The sequence below is a fragment of the Papio anubis genome, chromosome 11, assembly GCF_008728515.1.
Source record: "Papio anubis isolate 15944 chromosome 11, Panubis1.0, whole genome shotgun sequence".
Classification (NCBI taxonomy): domain Eukaryota; kingdom Metazoa; phylum Chordata; class Mammalia; order Primates; family Cercopithecidae; genus Papio; species Papio anubis.
In genome coordinates, this window is record NC_044986.1 from 113005463 (window position 1) to 113023613 (window position 18151).

At 44.2% G+C, this 18151-nt stretch overlaps 1 protein-coding gene across 2 annotated transcripts in view; it reads left to right on the forward strand.

Annotated features, from left to right (window-relative positions):
• The window catches only part of CCDC3 (coiled-coil domain containing 3), a 157952-nt gene that overhangs the window by 49591 nt on the left and 90210 nt on the right, over positions 1 to 18151 (forward strand). Inside the window, exons 1-2 of one of the 2 annotated variants that reach the window (XM_021943044.2) lie at positions 7189 to 7708; positions 10391 to 10565. In XM_021943044.2, the coding sequence (XP_021798736.1) occupies positions 7335 to 7708; positions 10391 to 10565 (549 nt within the window). In that variant the 5' untranslated portion in view covers positions 7189 to 7334. Of the gene's footprint in view, positions 1 to 7188; positions 7709 to 10390; positions 10566 to 18151 lie in introns of those variants that run through there. The other variant, XM_021943045.2, reaches the window with a different exon arrangement.

Here is an 18151-nt window from a genome sequence, read left to right on the forward strand (position 1 = left end):
AGAAAGTTCCCTTCTATTTCTAACTTACTGAGTTTTATCAAGAATTCTCTTTTTGTAAGCATATAACATATATTGCTAAGACTTGTAGGACAGACAAAAGTGTATACCCACACACAAATTCACATGCAACTATATTGATTTCTATATCTATTATTAAAATCTATGAATTCATGTTTCAGCACCACAGGATCCATTCTAGTTTTCTTCGTTTCCATATATGTAACTCCCTTTTTTGATAGTGAGAAACTGGTTTCCATCCTCCTTAATAGATTTGCTTATTTGATCAACCTCTTGTGTGTAACTATTCTCCTATCACTACTCCCATCCCGTAGCTCACACCATGCCTTCCACATCACACTTGGAGTCTGGCATTCACTGCACTGCTGCTGCCTCCCCCAACGTGGACATCCTCATTGCCCTGCTTGGCCTCTGACTCCCTGGCTTGGGCTGCCCTTCTGCATGGACACTCATCTCACCCTAACCATGCTCTGATTCTCTGAACTGGGTCATGCCCTTTCACATGGGAGTCCCCTGTACTTGCTCATGCACTGACATCCTTGTGGATGTTACTCCTGTTGGCTTCTGAAACCCCTGTTGGGCTGCATGCCTAGGAGGCCCCTCTTTGCCTAGACGCTGAGTCTCTGCAAAGGCTGCCCTCTCACATGGTCAACCCCATGACAGGGTACCCTGACAGTACCCCCATGACAGGCTCTTCCTATGCAGGGACTCTCCTTAACCCTTCTTGGGCTCTGACATCCTGTAGTGGGCCACTCCCCTGCATTGATGCCCTCCTCACCCCCTGTGGCTCATACCTGCAGTGGGAAGCCCCAGACAGAAGCTCCTCCTATCTTGCATGTCTCTTCCATCTCTTATCCTGCCCAGCTTGGAGACCTAACTTGCTTAGCCCCGGCTAAAGACTTTTAGAGCTGAGTTTTTCAGGAAGAGATAGGAAGAAAAGAAGAAAGAGGAAAAACTCATTTATTTTTCATGACTAACTTAGAACATTTTTTACATAACTAAAAATTTTTCCACTATTTTGTATTGGGATTTTAAAAAATTATTTTAGGAAGAAAGGACATATTTAACAGTACTTAGTCTATCTTCAAGAGGGTGTACCTCCATTATTGCTTCAAAAGTGTCTTTTATAAGGCAATTGTAGTCATAATTAAGTTCAACTAGTGGTATAACGAAGGTAAAAGCTCAGCATGTCCCGGGAGACAGGTACACACTATGATCCAGGAGGAAAGACCCCAGACATTAAAGAAATTTCAAGACTACCTAAATATATATATCAGCAGACTCAAGGCAGAACCAAAGTGGGCCCCATACAATACTAGTTTTGGCAAAATTTATTGTTTTGATGCATTTGAGAGTACAAATTTAATATACTTCTAGAGGTGACTCTAATAGCTTACTTGATTGTTTGACTAAAATTTGAAGGAATTCAATGGTGGCCTCTATTCAGTGAGGCTGAGATGCCAGAGCTTTCCTGAAACAATGTAGAGGAGGGAATCCAAAGGCTTAGGGAGTTAGGAAGGTTGAACTGAATGCTTGATGTGTGACCTGCACAGCCACCTGCCAACCACATTCCGCAAGATGACCCAGAGGTATCTCCTTCATGATGGCAATGAGAAATATTAATTATCATTACTTATTTAATTATTAATTAATTATAATAATAATTCATTATTATTAATGAAGGGAGTACTGCATCCTCGAACATCTCTGTGGTTTCTCCTCTTTCTAGAAAAGTTATGACTCTAGTATAGAATGATGCCATTGAAAAGGGTTCCCAGATTTTAAAGGAATGATAGAATTCTGAAGTAGCAGGGGTCAAGCGGCAGCACTTAACTGCCAAAGGGAAGGTAAGTACCTCTACCATAAAGGTTAGTGGGGGCATACAAGTAATCAGAATGTTTTGATTGGCAGAGATCTTTGACAGTGGATAGTTGATCATGATGTCTCTTGAAAGTAAATATGTGGGCAGCCTGCTAGTGCAGTGCTTGATCTATGTAACAGCAAAAACTCTGGTAGCTGAAAACCTGACTTGAATTCCCACACACAGGAACTGAAGCCCCTTACCCAGCTTTTAGACATAAGTAAATGTATAGACACAGAGCCTTTTGACTGAAAGGTACGCCAGGTGCCCTTGAGGAAGGACCCTGCACCACTGCCACGTGCACACACCATAAATCCTCCTCTAAGACTTCTCCAAAGGGACCAAAGTTGATAACTGACAAACCCCCACATTTTCTCTCTGACCCATGAGTGATGGCTTTTATTGTTGGAAGGGCTAAACAGAAGCTCCTAGAACTGTCATTTCTACCAAGAGAATAAATCAGAAGCAATATTGCATCCCTGAGGCGATTGCAAAAATCCATGCTATCATCAAAGACTTGAAAGAAGTGGCGATAATTATCACATCTCCACTGAATTCATCAGTTGGTCTGTGCACAACTCACACGGGTCTTAAAGAGTGAGTGAGGACTACTATGAACTTAATGAGGTGGTAACTAAAATTCCAGCTGCTGTCCTAGATGTAGTATCTTTCCTGGGGCAAATTGATATGTCTTCTGGCATTTGCTTTGTAGCTACTGACCTGCCTTTTTCTCCTCACTGATTTGCAAGGATTGCCAGCAACAGTTTGCATTTACCTGTCAGGGCTAACAGTATACTTTCAGTTTTGCCTCAGGCTATGTCAGTTCTCCTGCTCTTTATCACATTTATTCTGCGGAGATTTTGATTGTCTTGACATTCCACAAAATATCACATTGGATTACCTCATGGATGACATTATGATGAATGGATCTGATGTTCACAAAACACCATATACTTTAGAGGCCTTGGTAAGATATAAGGTGGGAGATAGGCCACACAAAAATTCAGGGGCCTGCCACCTCAGTGTAGTTTCTGGGGGCTCAATTGTCACTCCTCCAAGGCAAAAGGAAAGTTGCTGGTCCTTAGATGACCTACAATGGGAAAAGAGAAAAAATGTGTGTTCAGCCTTTTTGTGTTTAGGAGGGAACATATGCCACATTTAAATGTGCTTTTCAGATGCATCTATAGAGTTATCTGTAAGGCTGCCAGTTTCAAGTGGTATTGAGCAAGTTCTGAGACGTCTCTGCAGCAAGTTCAGGCTGTGTACAAGCCATTGTATCACTTGAGCCTTATTATCTAGAAGGTCCAGTGATAAAGTACTTATGACAAATGGGAATGTTGTATGGAGTCTTTAGCAAGCATCAAAAGGAAAATTTCAGCACCAAACTCTAGGGTTTTAGTGCACATCTATGCCTTATTCTGGATATGGCTGTTTGCCTTTTGAAAAATAGCATCTCTCTTGCTATTAGGCTTTGGAAGAGATTGAATGCCTAACCATGGTATGCTGGGTGATTATGTAATATGAACTTCTCATCATGAACTGGGTGTTGTATGACCTTCCTAGACATAAGGCCATGTGTGCACAGCAGCAATCTACTATCAAATGGAAATGGTATCCAAGAGAGTGGGGTTGGGCAGGTCCAGATGGTACAAGCAAGTTGTATGGGCAAGTGGCTTAGATTCCTTTGACTCTGAAAGTATGTTGCCTCTTCCATTCATATGGTTTATAGCCTCTTGAAGATACTCCTGTTGAATGAGGAAGAAATAACAAGACTGGTTTACAGATTTTTCTGTATTACACACAGATATTACTCAGTTTCACTCAGGGGTGATCCTGAAGGACACTGGTGAAGAAAAAATTCTCCCAGTGGATATAACTTTGAGCAGCAGATTTCATTGTATGCTATGTCTAGACTGAGAGACATATGGCTGGTAGTACACACGGACACTGATTCGTGGGCAATTGCTAGTGGTTTGAATGGATAGTTAGGGACTTGAAATAAATAGGATCAGAAGATTGATGACAAGGACATCTTGGGAAGAGGTGAATGAATGGACATCTCATAATGGTTACCAACTGTGAAGATATTTGTGACCCAAAGTGCATTCACTGGAGGGGAAGTTCTTAGTGATTAGGTGGGAAATTGATGTTCTCAGTGGATGTCTGTCAGTCTCTTTTCTTGCTCACTCTAGTGCTTACTCAATGAGCCCATAAACAGAGTGGCCATAGTGGTAGAAACAGAGGGTATTCATTGCCTCAACAATGTGGAATTCCTCTTACCACGGCTCGCCTGGCTGACACTACTGCTGAGAGCCTAATATGTCAACAATAGAGGCCAGCATGGATCCCCTAATGAGGCACCATTCACCTGGGGAACTAGTCAGCCACCTGGTGGCAGGTTGATTCCATCGAACCTTTTCCATCTTGTGGTGGGGAGTGGAGGTCAGAGATTTGTCCTCACTGAAATAGACACATTCTGGACATGGATATGCCTTCCTTGCAATAATGCTTCTGCCAGTAGCACCATCTATGGACTCACTGGGCACCTTATCCACTATCATGGAATTTCCCATAATGATGTTTCTGATCAATAATTCCCATAGCATTGCTTCTTTCACAGTAGTGAAGAGCAGCAGTGGTCTTAAGGCCATAGAATTAACTGGTTTTACCACATGTCCCATCACCTGGAAGAAACTGGACAAATTCTGACAGGTGTAACAGCTTAGTGAAGACTTAATTATAGCGTCAGTCGGGAGTCACCACGCTGAAATGATGGAGTCCATCTCAAAGTGTACTTACTGTGTGTGCTTTGAAACAGAACATATGTGGTGCTATCCACCTCACAGCCAGGACACACGGGTCTTGGAATCAAGAGATGGAAGTGGCTCATGTCACTATTAAACCCAATAATTCACTCATAGAAGGTTTGTTCCCCTCCTGGCTACCTTGAGCTCAGCTTGTTTGGAAGTCTTGGTCCCCAGAGGGGAACTGCTCACTAGGGTACGCTGCAGTGGCTCGATCAGGAAGAGAAACCCAATCAGCGAGGCACTCTGCCAGATCTTACAGAGGAGAAAAGCATGACCCATGTGTCTGCTGAATCCACGAGGACGATTTCTTGCAGGTACTCACTTCTGCAAAATACATTCTGGGAAGTACTGGAAGAGTTTTGATTCTGTCAAGTTTATACAAGAAGAGAAAAAACAGCCATGTTTGCTGATTTTTATTTATTTGCTCACCTATGTGGAAAGAAAAGACAGGGCCTTACAGTCTTTTAGGGGTAGACAAATCTTTTCCAGGTCTTCAAGGCACTTGAAGATGCAATTAATAATAAAAACTTTCTTACTATCTTATCTACATAAGTTACAGTATAGTACTAAAATAGAGCAGGGATTCTGGGTGATACAAAATTAATGTTAGGTCAGTTGCACACTCTTTGAGCCATGGTTGGTGATTCTGCTAAGGTTTTTATCTTGATTTGCTCTGTGTATATTCTGGTTAAAGGGCCGACCTGTGTCTTTAGAGCATTTCCTATATTTGGCCCTATTCTAGTGTTGTGTTCAGTACATGGACTCTGGAGTCCAAATGCTGGCGGCTTAATCCTGGCTTGGTCATCTTGTAGCTTTGTGATCTTTGGTGTCAATTAACCTCCCTGTGCCTGTTTTCTTATCTGTAAAATGAGGATAATAGTTATATCTACTTCAGAATGTTGTTTGGAGAATTAATTAAAATGACATATGTACAGTCCTTACAACAGTACTTGGCCCATGGTCAAACAATGACTAAAGTTTAGCAATTCTTATTATAACTTGGCAATGTGTGCTGTGAGTCTGCCTGCCCAGAATATAAACCATTTGGGATCCCTGCTCTCTTTCTCTAGCAAACCTGCAGAACACCTGCTAAACAGCTCATATAGACTGAATAGTGTCTCCCTCCCACCTCCAAATTCATATGTTGAAGTGCTAACTCCCTAATGTGACTGTATTTGGAAATAGGGTCTTCAGGCAGGTAATTAAATGAGGATGTAAGGGTGGGGTGATAACCCGATAGGACTGGTGACCTTGTTAGAAGAGGAGGAGACCAGGGCTCACTTTTTCTCCATCAGACACAGAGAGAAGGCCACGTGAGGACACAGTGAGAAGGTGGCCGTCTGTAAGCCAGGAAGAGAGGCCTCACCAGTAACCAACCCTGGCACTTTAATCTTGGACTTCCTGCCTCCAGAACTCTGAGAAATTAAGGTCTGTTATTTAAGCCACCAGTCTAGAGTATTTTACTATGGCAGCTCTGGGAGACTAATAGCATTATGAAATTGCATAATTTAAATATTCAGGCTGGATGTGGTGGCTCAGGCCTGAAATCTCAGCACTTTGGGAGGCTGAGGTGGGAGGATCGATTGAGCCCAGAAGTTTGAGACCAGCCTGAGCAACATAGCCTGTCTCTACTGAAGAAAAAAAAATCATCTGGGGTGGCGGTGTGCCTGTATTCCCTGCTACTTGGGAGACTGACCTGGGAGGATCCCCTGAGCCCAGGGGAGGTTGAGGCTGCAGTGAGCCCTGATCAAGTCACTACTCCAGCCTGGGTGACAGACGGAGACCTTGTCTCAAGAAAAAACAACAAAACAAAACAAGAAACCTGTTGCATTTAGAGATAAAGATGGAACTGTGGAGTTTGAGTATCCTCAAAATCACTCACTGATGTGAAAAGGTGTTTGGAATTTACTTCTGAATGTATTTCTCGGGTGTACAGTGTTGAGAAAATGGAAGCAGGGATTATGGAAACCATCTAGTTTTAAGAAAATCAGGGCCAAATGATTGCTTTTTGGAATCTTTTATCAAAGCTTTTCTAAGATCTTCATTAAATAATAAGCAAATCTGAGAGAGCACGAGATCTAAAAAACCTTTTCAGCCCACACTGAATTTCCTAGTTAATCTCTGGGAAGATAAAGTCAGATTTGGTTTCTATGTATTTTCACTCTGAAATTCAGAGAAAATGTAAAAACTTAGTAATCGTGCAAATTAAGAGTCATTCTTTTATGAATGCCTTGCGTTTACAAACAGGCTTTACGCCTGGCAAACCCTTCCATAGTGGGGCGCCAGGAGAGGGCTGGGCCGCTGTCCCCAAGTCAGGGCTAGCTGGATCCAGGCGTCCCCGCGTTCTCCGAGTCCCTGGTCCCCGCCCCAGCCAGCGCCGGGACCCGCCCGAGTCCCCGCCCCTCCCCCGCCCACCCCCCAGCCGCAGGGGGCAGGGCGGGAGGCGGGCGCCCGGCGCGTCCTGTCCCCGGGACCCTTTTAAAGCGTGGCGCGCCAGGGCCGGGCATGCCGAGCCCCGCGGCGGAGACAGCGGTGCGCCCAGCTCCCAGGAGCGGCCCGAGCAGCCGAGCGCCCAGGGCTGCCCTTCCCGGGCCGGCGGGCTCCCCGGGCTCCCCGCCGCCGCCCCGTGCGCCCCGGGAGGGCCCGGCATGCTGCGCCAGCTGCTGCTCGCCGCGCTCTGCCTGGCGGGTCCCCCAGCGCCCGCGCGCGCCTGCCAGCTGCCCTCCGAGTGGAGGCCCCTGAGCGAGGGCTGCCGCGCCGAGCTGGCCGAGACCATTGTGTACGCCAGGGTGCTGGCGCTGCACCCCGAGGCGCCCGGCCTCTACAACCACCTGCCCTGGCAGTACCACGCCGGCCAAGGGGGCCTCTTCTACTCGGCCGAGGTCGAGATGCTGTGCGACCAGGCGTGGGGCAGCATGCTGGAGGTGCCCGCCGGCTCCAGGCTCAACCTCACCGGCCTGGGCTACTTCTCGTGCCACTCCCACACCGTGGTCCAGGACTACTCCTATTTCTTCTTCCTCAGGTGAGCCCGGCGGCGCTGCCACCTCTCTCTCCCTTTGCGCCACCTCCCGAAATCGCCGTTACCTGGAGCCAGGCCGGTAACTCCCAGGGCAGCCTGTCGGTGCCAAATGAGAATGCCCCTGGGGCGCCTACCCCTTGCCTCCTTGGATCTCTCTTGCTCGGTCTGACGTCTCTACAGACACCCTGGCTACCCCTGGTAAAGGCGGTTTAAAAGATAGGGAGGCTTTCTGTGCCTTGTACACAGAAGAGCATTGCGGGCAAAAGCTCAAAGCGCTCTCCAGCAGTCCCTTTGACTCGGGTCTTTAAACTGGCCTCAGTGGAAGTAGATTGGGACGGTGAGAAGAACAATCTTTGAAATCAGTCTGTGGCTGGCATTTTTGGCTCTGTCTTTCCTAATAGTGATTCTGAGCCCATTTCTTGACACCTTCTCAAGAACTTCCATAGCCTCACCTGTGTAAAGTGAGAGGCAGGGCTGGTTGAGCGAAAAACGTAACTCATGCAAAGCACCTGGTGCAGGTTAGAGGTTGACCAGCTGTCCACTCTCCCCTCTTCCCCACTTGCTCAAATGCGAAGATGTGATGGTGTGGAATATAGCTCAGGATTGCTTCATTATCTCGTATCAGCTGCCAGGTTATTTGAAATAGCAAAGGTTTATTGCGGGTAGCGGGTTCTGCTGCAGGTAAAAGCCTGGGTAGCAATGCTTTGAGGGGTGGAGAGGTCAACCAGGCAGGAGATCCTCTCTGATTCTAGACCACTGGAATCCTCTGAAGTTCCATGAACATTGGCCTGTGGTCAAGATGGAATGCATCTGCCTAAGAACTCAGTCAATTCTCATTGACTACTGAATTCTTCTGAAATTTGAGTAGAGAGCACCAGGTAGAACCTAAATTCTTTGATTGGCTTCAGTTGAATTTGGAGAGTGATATAAAACAACTGAGAAAAACATCAGCATGGAATCTAACCTATCTATCAAGATAGAGAATTAATCCACTGTTGTGGTGATCGGTGGTAGTTCCAGTTTTGCCAGTCTGGGAAGTAGCACTAAGGATATTTGGAATGAGGCTGATGTCGGTCTGCAGATTCACTTTTAGCTCACATTTCTCTGAGAAAGAAAACAGTTCTACAAAGTGGTGTTTGTAAGTGCATGGCAACACATGTTTTCCATATTGAAGCCAGAATATCTAAGTTTAAAAAACATGTCTTGCTTTGTGTTGGCTTGAGTGGTTCAGCTAGATTAAGTTTTTTTCTCTCTATATATATTTCCAGAGAAGTGTAGTTTCTAAATAAAGCTAGTGGGGCTGAGAGAGTGCCCTTCTCGATACAGAGAAACTTAGAGTTTCATGTTTTTAATTAGGAAAAATACTGAGATACCATCAATAAAACTATTCAAAACCAGAACTCTGTTCTCCAAAGAAAAAAGAGCCCAAGTATTTGAACAGGCTTTTTAAAGAAATTTTTATCATGAAATACAATTCGTCCAGTTGTTCCGTGGTGCTCAGCCAATTCTCATCTTTTTTACTCTACCATGTTTACAAAAGTTAGGAAAGAAATACAAAGTCAGACAGTAGTCTGACATTCTCATTTCACAGGGCTGTCTTGCCTTGGAGTGTGTTAACAACTACATACAAATCATTCCTCCTCTGTTATTCTGGGACCTACTGAGAGGAGACTGGACCTCTGGTCACTGTCAGGGGTGAGGGTGGCAGTGGAGACTTGCTGGTGAGCCATACATGTTGTTTTTTTTAGACTGGAGTGTAACTTTCATCTCTTTCCTTTTGTGACTTTAAAGAATCATTCTAATTGATTTATGCTAGGCCTTTAAATATGTTCACTAATATGTATACTGCATTTACTTTGTACCAAGTGCTTCATTTACTTAGTTTTTGATGCAATGCTTATGACATCATCAAAAAAGTAGGTGCTATATATATATATTCCTTTTTTTTTTTTTGAGATGGCATCTCACTCTTGTTGCCCAGGCTGAAGTGCAATGGTGCAATCTCTGCTCACTGCAACCTCCACCTCCCAGGTTCAAGTGATTCTTCTGCCTCAGCCTCCTGAGTAACTGGGATTACAACCGTGTGCCACCATGCCCAGCTAATTTTTGTATTTTTAGTAGAGACGGGGTTTCACCATGTTGGCCAGGCTTGTCTCGAACTCCTTACCTCAGGTGATCCAAAATGCTGGATTGGCCTCCCAAAATGCTGGGGTTACAGGCATGAGCCACCGCACCCAGCCAGTACTATATTCTTTTTGCAGATTAGAATCCTGAGGCTTAGAGGAGTTAAGACATTTGTTTCATGTCAAATAGAAGATAAATAGCAAAGACAGAACATAGGTCATTACAGCTGGCCTTTTTTTCACCAGGAAATCAGGAACCCTCTTTGAGAAGGAAGACCCCTTGGGGGACTTGGAAGACAACACAAATAGACAAACAGGCACCATATGCATACTTTTCTCCATACTTTGCTCAAACTCGTCTTTTTGAAAACCTTAAGGATAGACTGATGTAGTGTGAGATAAAGAAATAATTAGAAGTAGTAACTCCTCTAATGAGAGCCACGCCAGACATTGAAGTGAAACTGGCAAGCCCATTGCAGTTGTCTGTGACTCTTGATTGAAGTTGGTACACCCTTGGCTGTCGAGTCTACATGTCTGCCTTTTTTTCCCTCTTCTCCATTAGGATGGATGAAAATTATAACCTCTTGCCTCACGGAGTCAATTTCCAAGATGCCATCTTCCCGGACACTCAAGAGAACAGAAGGATGTTTTCTAGCCTTTTCCAGTTTTCAAACTGTTCCCAAGGGCAGCAGCTGGCGACTTTCTCCAGTGACTGGGAAATCCAGGAAGACAATAGGGTAAGAATCGGCTAAATCCTGTGCCACAGCAAAACAATAGTGTAGCTACACCTTGTGTGAATTTTGTGACCAAAGGAGTCAAGAATACTCTTCCAAAAGCCCAGACCAGAGAGCATTATTGTATACCCTCTCTCTCTCCTACTATTATCCCTCCTTGCCTCCCAGCTGTTAAAAAGACCATTCATAAACTTTGGATCCCTGAAACTTTACTGTTGGATAAGGAATTCTTCCCAAAGTATGAGAACAGGATGAGATGAAGATTGGCATGCTGAGCCTTAGTTTCCTCTTCTGCAGACCGGGGACAATAGTAGCGTCTGTATCAGGCTTGTCCAACCTGCAGCCCAGGACAGTTTGAATGTGACCCAACACAAATTTGTAAACTTTCTTAGAACATTATGAGATTTTTTTGCAATTTTTTTTTTTTTTTGCTTATCAGCTATCGTTAGTGTTAGTATATTTTGTGTGTGACCCAAGACAATTCTTCCAATGGGGCCCGGGGAAGCCAAAAGATTGGACACCCCGATCTATGTCAGAGGGCTAATGCAATATGATTTAAATGTGTAAAAACTATAGTTATGTAAATCCGTTAGCGTAATGCTCGAAAGAGTAAGTGCTCAGTGCCTGTGAGCTGTGACGACTGTTCCTGACTGTGTGATTGTTATCGACAGCGTAGGGCTCTAAGGAATTGTCTCAGAGGAAAGGAAAAGTGCTGAGGGAAATGAAATGAAATTGCTATCACAGCTACCACTCCTGTGATTCTTAACCGTAGTTGGTAAGACATAGAGGTGCAGGATGGCCAAGGTGGTTGCAAAATGTAAGGGTCGGGATCTTAAGGGTTGGGATCATTTTGGGAATGAAAATTTATAAGAGTCTTCTGCTCTGGGCCAAATGCCAGTGTTGGAGGAAAATTTTGATGATCATCACTCTTCCGAAGCAATGGCATTGCCACAACCAAGTTGGGGTGATAGTGGGGGGCAGGCCAGTCTAGGCCTCTGGGGCAGTGAACCATCTCTTCCAGTCCCCCCGATGGAAGACATTTTTAGGGTAATGTGACATACTGCTGGAGAGAGTTCTGATGTGGGTATCACATGGAATAAGGACTTTTTTTGTTTTTTTTTTTTTTGCATTAATGAACCCATTTGCACATGTTAAGAAACTCCCTTCTTTCTACCCATCAAGAAAAGTCTGAGGGAAGTGTCTTTCTCTTGTCTGATGGGATGGCTTAGGGTAGCTGCCTTGCTCTTCCCAATCCCTAGTGTCCTTTTTATTTTGTTTTCCTTCCAACTTTTATTTTAGGTTCAGGGGCTATGTGTGTAGGTGTGTGATGTGGGTAAATCACGTGCCGCTGGGATTTGGGATGCCAATCGTTTCATCACTCAGGTACTGAGCACAGTACCTGAGAGGTAGTTTTCCATCCTCACCCTCCTGCCACCCTCCACCCTCAAGTAGGCCCCGGTGTCTATTGTTGCCTTCTTTGTGTCCATGTGTACTCAATGTTTAGCTCCCATTATAAGTGAGAACATGCAGTATTTGGGTTTCTGTTCCTGCATTAATTTGCTTAGGATAATGGCCTCCAGCTGCATCCATGTCTACAAAGGACAGGGTTCAAAGGGAGCTTTGCCCAGGGCTCCCTGGACCCTGGAGGCTTCTTCATGCTCTTGCACAGAAGCTGTTCCTGTAAAGGGAAGGTACGTCCAACTACGGGAAATGATTTATTCTTCTTTGACATATGCCTGTAATCCCAGCAGTTTGGGAGGCTGAAGTAGGGGGATCACCTGAGGTTAGGAGTTCGAGACCAGCCTGGCCAACATGGCAAAACCCCGTCTCTACTAAAAATACAAAAATTAGCCGGGTAAGGTGGTGCGTGCCTCTAATCCCAGCTACTCGTTAGGAGTTCGAGACCAGCCTGGCCAACATGGCAAAACCCCGTCTCTACTCAAAGTACAAAAATTAGCCGGGTAAGGTGGTGCGTGCCTCTAATCCCAGCTACTCGGGAGGCTGAGGTAGAAAAATCGCTTGAACCCGGGATGCAGAGGTTGCAGTGAGCTAAGATCACACCATTGCACTCCAGCCTGGGTGACAGAGCGAGACTCCGTTTCAAGCAAACAAACAAACATTCCTCAGCTCTACACTACTGACAGTAGTCTAGACTTTTCTAACCCCTTCCTGATAGTTTGCCAGAACTTTCTCAACGTTTGTCAAGTATTTTGCCCCCAGTGTGGCTCCAAGCACCTGTTTTTATTCTTCCTTTTCCCCTTCTTAATCTTTACTGTTGTCTACTCCATGTTGAGTTGGACACAGCAAGTCTAAGCCTGAGTATCCCAAGCCTGAGTCATACTTAATTTTTTCCAAGTGAAACCTTTTTAGGCTTGTCCCCTTTGTTCTCCATCTTGTGGGAGCTTTGCTTATATGACTATGTAATAGATTTATGTCAAGAGATTAGATGTTATTCTGAAAATACTCGAATAGGTTAGCCCTTAAAATCTTAAGCCACATAACTTTTTAGCACTATGGTCACATCATCTAGCTACTAACATTTTTCTGGAATCAGATTTTTCCATCATTTGGGAAAAACAAAGAACAATAGGACCGTGGAGAATTGTTTCAGTGTGAAGGCAGATCCATTTCTGTTGATCAGATGTAGATCTTGGGGGAGAATTCCTTTCCCCTTTCCCTTGAATCACCCTGGCCTCTTAGATAACAAAGTGTGGGAGCGTTCCAGGCTTGGAGGAAAAGTGGAAACTTGAGGCGAGGAAGAGAATTATTTCACTTTGCTGAGCTGCTGTGGAGCAGAATTTAGCTCAACCTGGGGGACCCTGCACGTTTCCAGACCTTTGCTTATGCCATTTTTATTCCCTATCCACTTTGAAAGGGATCACATCAAAGCTACATAAAATTAGCCCATTATGGGCTGATTGCAGTGGCTCACGCCTGTGATCCCAGCACATTGGGAGGCTGAGGCGGGCCCATTACCTGAGGTCAGGAGTTCGAGACCAGCCTGGCCAACATGGTGAAACTCTGTCTCTACTAAAAATACAAAAATTAGCTGAGGATGGTGGTACGTGCCTGTAATCCCGGCTACTTGGGATGTTGAGGCAGGAGAATCGTTTGATCTTGGGAGGCAGAAGTTGCAGTGAGCCAAGATCGTGCCAGTGCACTCCAGTCTGGGCAGCAGACCAAGACTCTGTCTCAAAACAAAGCAAAACAAGAAAAATTAGCCCATTAGTTTAAAATTTGAAATTAAAATTAAATTGACTTTTTAAAGTTTTGTGATGCTCCCTAAAATATTTTTACATACCCTAGAGTAATTAAAATAGTTGTGAGTTATTGACTACTACTTGCACCACCTTCTTTTTTTTTTTTTTTCTTTTGAGATGGAGTCTCACTCTGTAGCCCAGGCTGGAGTGCAATGGCGTGATCTTGGCTCACAGCAACCCCCACCTCCCAGGTTCAAGCAATTCTCCTGCCTCAGCCTCCCAAGTAGCTGGGATTACAGGCACCCACCACCATGCCCAGCTAATTTTTATATTTTTTGTAGAGATGGGGTTTCACCATGTTGGCCAGGCTGGTCTCGATCTCCCAGCCTCAAGTGATCCTCCTGCCTTGGCCTCCTAAAGTTCTGGGATTACAGGCGTGAGCCACCACACCCCGCCTCTAGATGCTGTTGATGCTGCTGTTCTTTAAGCTTCCATTCAGCTTGGACAGTGGATCCAGACTGTAGTTATGAAGGGCACGTTTCATTCTCTTTGCTGATAGTTCCCGCTTTCTCTCTGTTGGAGGATCTGGGACTCTAGAGTCGATTTGGAGGGTACGAGATGAAAGAGGAGGAAAAGCTAATGGAGGGAAACTTTTGCAAAGCATATGCAGAGCGACATTCAACTCAGTCTTTGGGAGCAAAGTCCTCCCACACTCTGCTTCCTTTGCAGCACCTCTCCATCTTCAAATATCCCACCCACGCATTAGTAAATAGCAACAGGATCTTTCTTTCAAAAGCTGCCAAGATGTCAGCAGTGTTAGTACGTGTTCACTGCCTCTGGTTCAGTGTCATGGTGTTAATAGGACTTGGGGGGATATCTTTGGCACGTTGGAACATCCGCCAGATTTACTGGCAGAGCTCTCTCCACACCAGCCAAGGACATTTTTCCTTCCTCATTTCTCTCTTGCTGGACAAGTGCAACAGTCAGAACAGAATTTGGATATTTTTCCCTCTCTGCTGGTACTGTCCCCTAGGACCAAGACCCAGACTGACCCATACTTATATCAGCCTGTCACAAAATGTCATGGGATTGAAAGAAAATCTGCGGAGGTCTTGCTATCATTTTCTTCTTTCTTCTTTTGGAGTTAAGAAGGATGATAGGGGTGTTACCCTTCTCTAAGCTGCCTTGGAAGGACTGTCAACTTGTAATCAGAAGATCTCAATCGGCTCTGCCATTTCTGGAGGAATGACCATGGGCAGATCCCCTAACTTCCCACAACTTCAGTTTTCCCTTCTATAAAATAGAGCCTGGAACAGATAAACTGTCTCAGGGTGTTCTAAGGACCTAATTAGAACATACTTTTGAAAACACTTTTCTAGAGTGATGCAAGCGCTCATTACTGGAAGCTGATTATTCTCAAGTATTGTTTTAAAAACCACATTAAAAAAAAAATTTGAAGAGCTGCCTGCTGCTGTCCAGGGGGTCCTGAAACGTCCCATGGAGGAGTGCCAACATCAGTAGTGACGGGTGTGTGCTGGAGATGGGAACAGATGGAAGGGAAGCTATCTTGCGTGCTTTTTTCATTCAACAGAATTGATTGGGTTCTGTGCAAGGATGACATTTTAAAATATAGTGTATTGAATTGTTAACAGATAACACACTCATGTGGGTTCTCTACTATCTCTGACACCCATCTACACAGTCCCCACACACCCTCCAAATAAGTAGCCATTGTTATTAGTTTCTTGTATAAACAGTCAGTGGTGTTTTAAAAATTATTATTTCAATCAGTTCTAGGGAACAGGTGGTGTTTGCTTGCATGAATACATTCTTTAGTGGTAATTTCTGAGATTTTGGTGCACCCATCACCTGAGCAGTGTACACTGTACCCAGTGTGTAGTCTTTTATCCCTCACCCTCTCCTACCCTTTCCACTGAGTCTCCAGGGTCCTTTCTTATTCTCATGCCTTTGCATCTCCATAGCTTAGATCCCATTTATGAGTGAGGCTATAAAATGTTTGGTTTTCCATTCCTGAGTTACTTCACTTAGAATAATGGTCTCCAATTCCATCCAGATCTCCACAAATGCCATTATTTCATTCCTTTTTATGGCTGAGTAGTATTCCATGACATATATAAACTACATTTTCTTTATCTCAGTGGAGTTGTTTGTTTGTTTTGTTTTGTTTTGTTTTTTTCTTTTGAGACAGAGTCTTGGTCTGCTGCCCAGGCTGCAGTGCAGTGGCACAGTCTCAGCTCACTGCAACCTCCGCCTCCCTGGTTCAAGCGATTCTCGTACCTCAGCCCCCTGAGTAGCTGGTACTACAGGCACCCGCCACCACGGCCAGCTGATTTTTGTATTTTTAGTAGAGATGGTGTTTCATGTGTTGGCCAGGCTGGTCTCAAACTCCTGACCTCAAGTCATCTACCCACCCCAGCCTCCCAAATTGCTGGGATTATAGGTGTGAGCCACGGCACCCGGTCCTCAATGGAGGTTTTTTTTGTTTGTTTGTTTTTAAATCCAAATATGTGTTATTACCATAGTCTTTGACACAAATGGCAGCACACTGTGTACATTTCACTACACCTTGCTTAATTCATGAGTAGATCTGGGAGATCTTTCCATATGCATGGCCTGAGGGCTAGACCGGGTGAGAAAAAAAGATAAGAAAGAGACAGAAACGAAGGCCTTTGTCCGTAATAAGGGATTTCTCCTGGAGTTTTTGCTACACAGCTCCATGATTCAGCCCCCTTTGGGTCAGATCCCCCATGCTTCTAATTGTTTAGTGTTCAGAGTTCAGGCGGGTAGGGTTTTGGGTTTTTTTAAACTATATGCAGAGATTTCAGTTAAAATCAGTGGGAATCATAGAGTATGGTCGGCTTGCTTCATCTTGACTGGTGCTGGCGTTGACGTTTCTATCTGACTGTCTCCATTAAGAATGTGTGTTCAGAGCCAGGACTGGTGGTTCAAGCCTGTAATCCCAGCAGTTTTGGAGGCTGAGGTGGGCAGATCACTTGAGGTCAGGAGTTTGAGACCAGGCTGGCCAACATGGTGATACAACATGGTGAAACCCCGTCTCTACTAAACATACAAAAATTAGCCAGGTATGGTGGCATGTGCTTGTAATCCCAGCTACTTGGGAGGCTGAGGCAGGAGGATCACTTGAACCTGGGAGGCAGAGGTTGCAGTCATTTGAGATCGTGCCACTGCACTCCAGTCTGGGCAACAGAGCAAGACTCCCTCTCAAAGAAAAAAAAAAAACCAAAAGAAAACAAAACAAAAAAACATATGTTCAAGCTTTGATGGAATATATAGCATGGAGGGAAAGAAATGAACAGTATTTATTTTTTGATGATCAAAAGCAAACAGGAATGGGACAGGATCTGTAGTTTCTAAAGTGAGATTTGAACCCCAAATAGACTGAAAAAAGAATCAGAACTCATTTCATTCACATTTTTCAGAAAGGGCTCTAAAACAATTTAAAGGTATCCCCACAAGTGTGCTGAGATCCTCAAGTTTAACAGATCATTTGGTCAAAAACAAAGATACTCATTCCTTAGAGATGGAGAGAGGTAGCTTATGGTCAACAAGTATTTGAGCTGCTAAGTAGATCTCTGTTTCTTGATTCTTCTTTGATACTGCACCCAAACTCAAAAGTGGTGGTATCTTAAAAATTTGTTATAATGTAGAATCTGAAACCTCATCAATGAACTTTCTGTATTCCTACCTGAAAATACATTGGCCTATCTTGTACTTTGAATGGATTTCTTATTCATGCGTGATTTCATAACATCATGCCCTGACCGTTTGGAAAATAGTAGTTTTACCGCATTATGCAGACCTTCCAAATGCGGTGAGATTTAATTATACGATATAAAAATCATATTTGTTAATATCACTATTGATCTGATGGGGGAAAGACTAAGTATTGGGAAACTGTCAACTCATAGTGGCAACTTTCCTAAAGTTCTAATTTTTGCTTGAGAGCTCACACTCAGTCACTGGCAACCAATACTGTCCGTTGTTTTCTTTCAAGTGACAAGCTTACTTTATTCACCTTCAAGAAATTGTCTATCAAATACCCAAATCTGAATAAATATGGTTGGCGCTTTATTTTGTTGTTTCAAGTAAAAATAGTGTTTCATGAAGAAAGCCACTAGTTCAGCTCAGAACTCGAAACAACCATCGTACTTTGCTATGCGGAGGGCCTTTATGTGTATACTTCATTTCTTCACACTTGGGTGTATTAACAATGTGTATGCAAGGGTCAGGATTTAATAATTTTTACTGCTTCAGTGAAGACATTGTTAAACTGGCATTTTTTTTTTTTTTTCTGCTTGCACCTGGCACTGAAGAATACAATGACTACTAGAATCATCTGGTCCCACT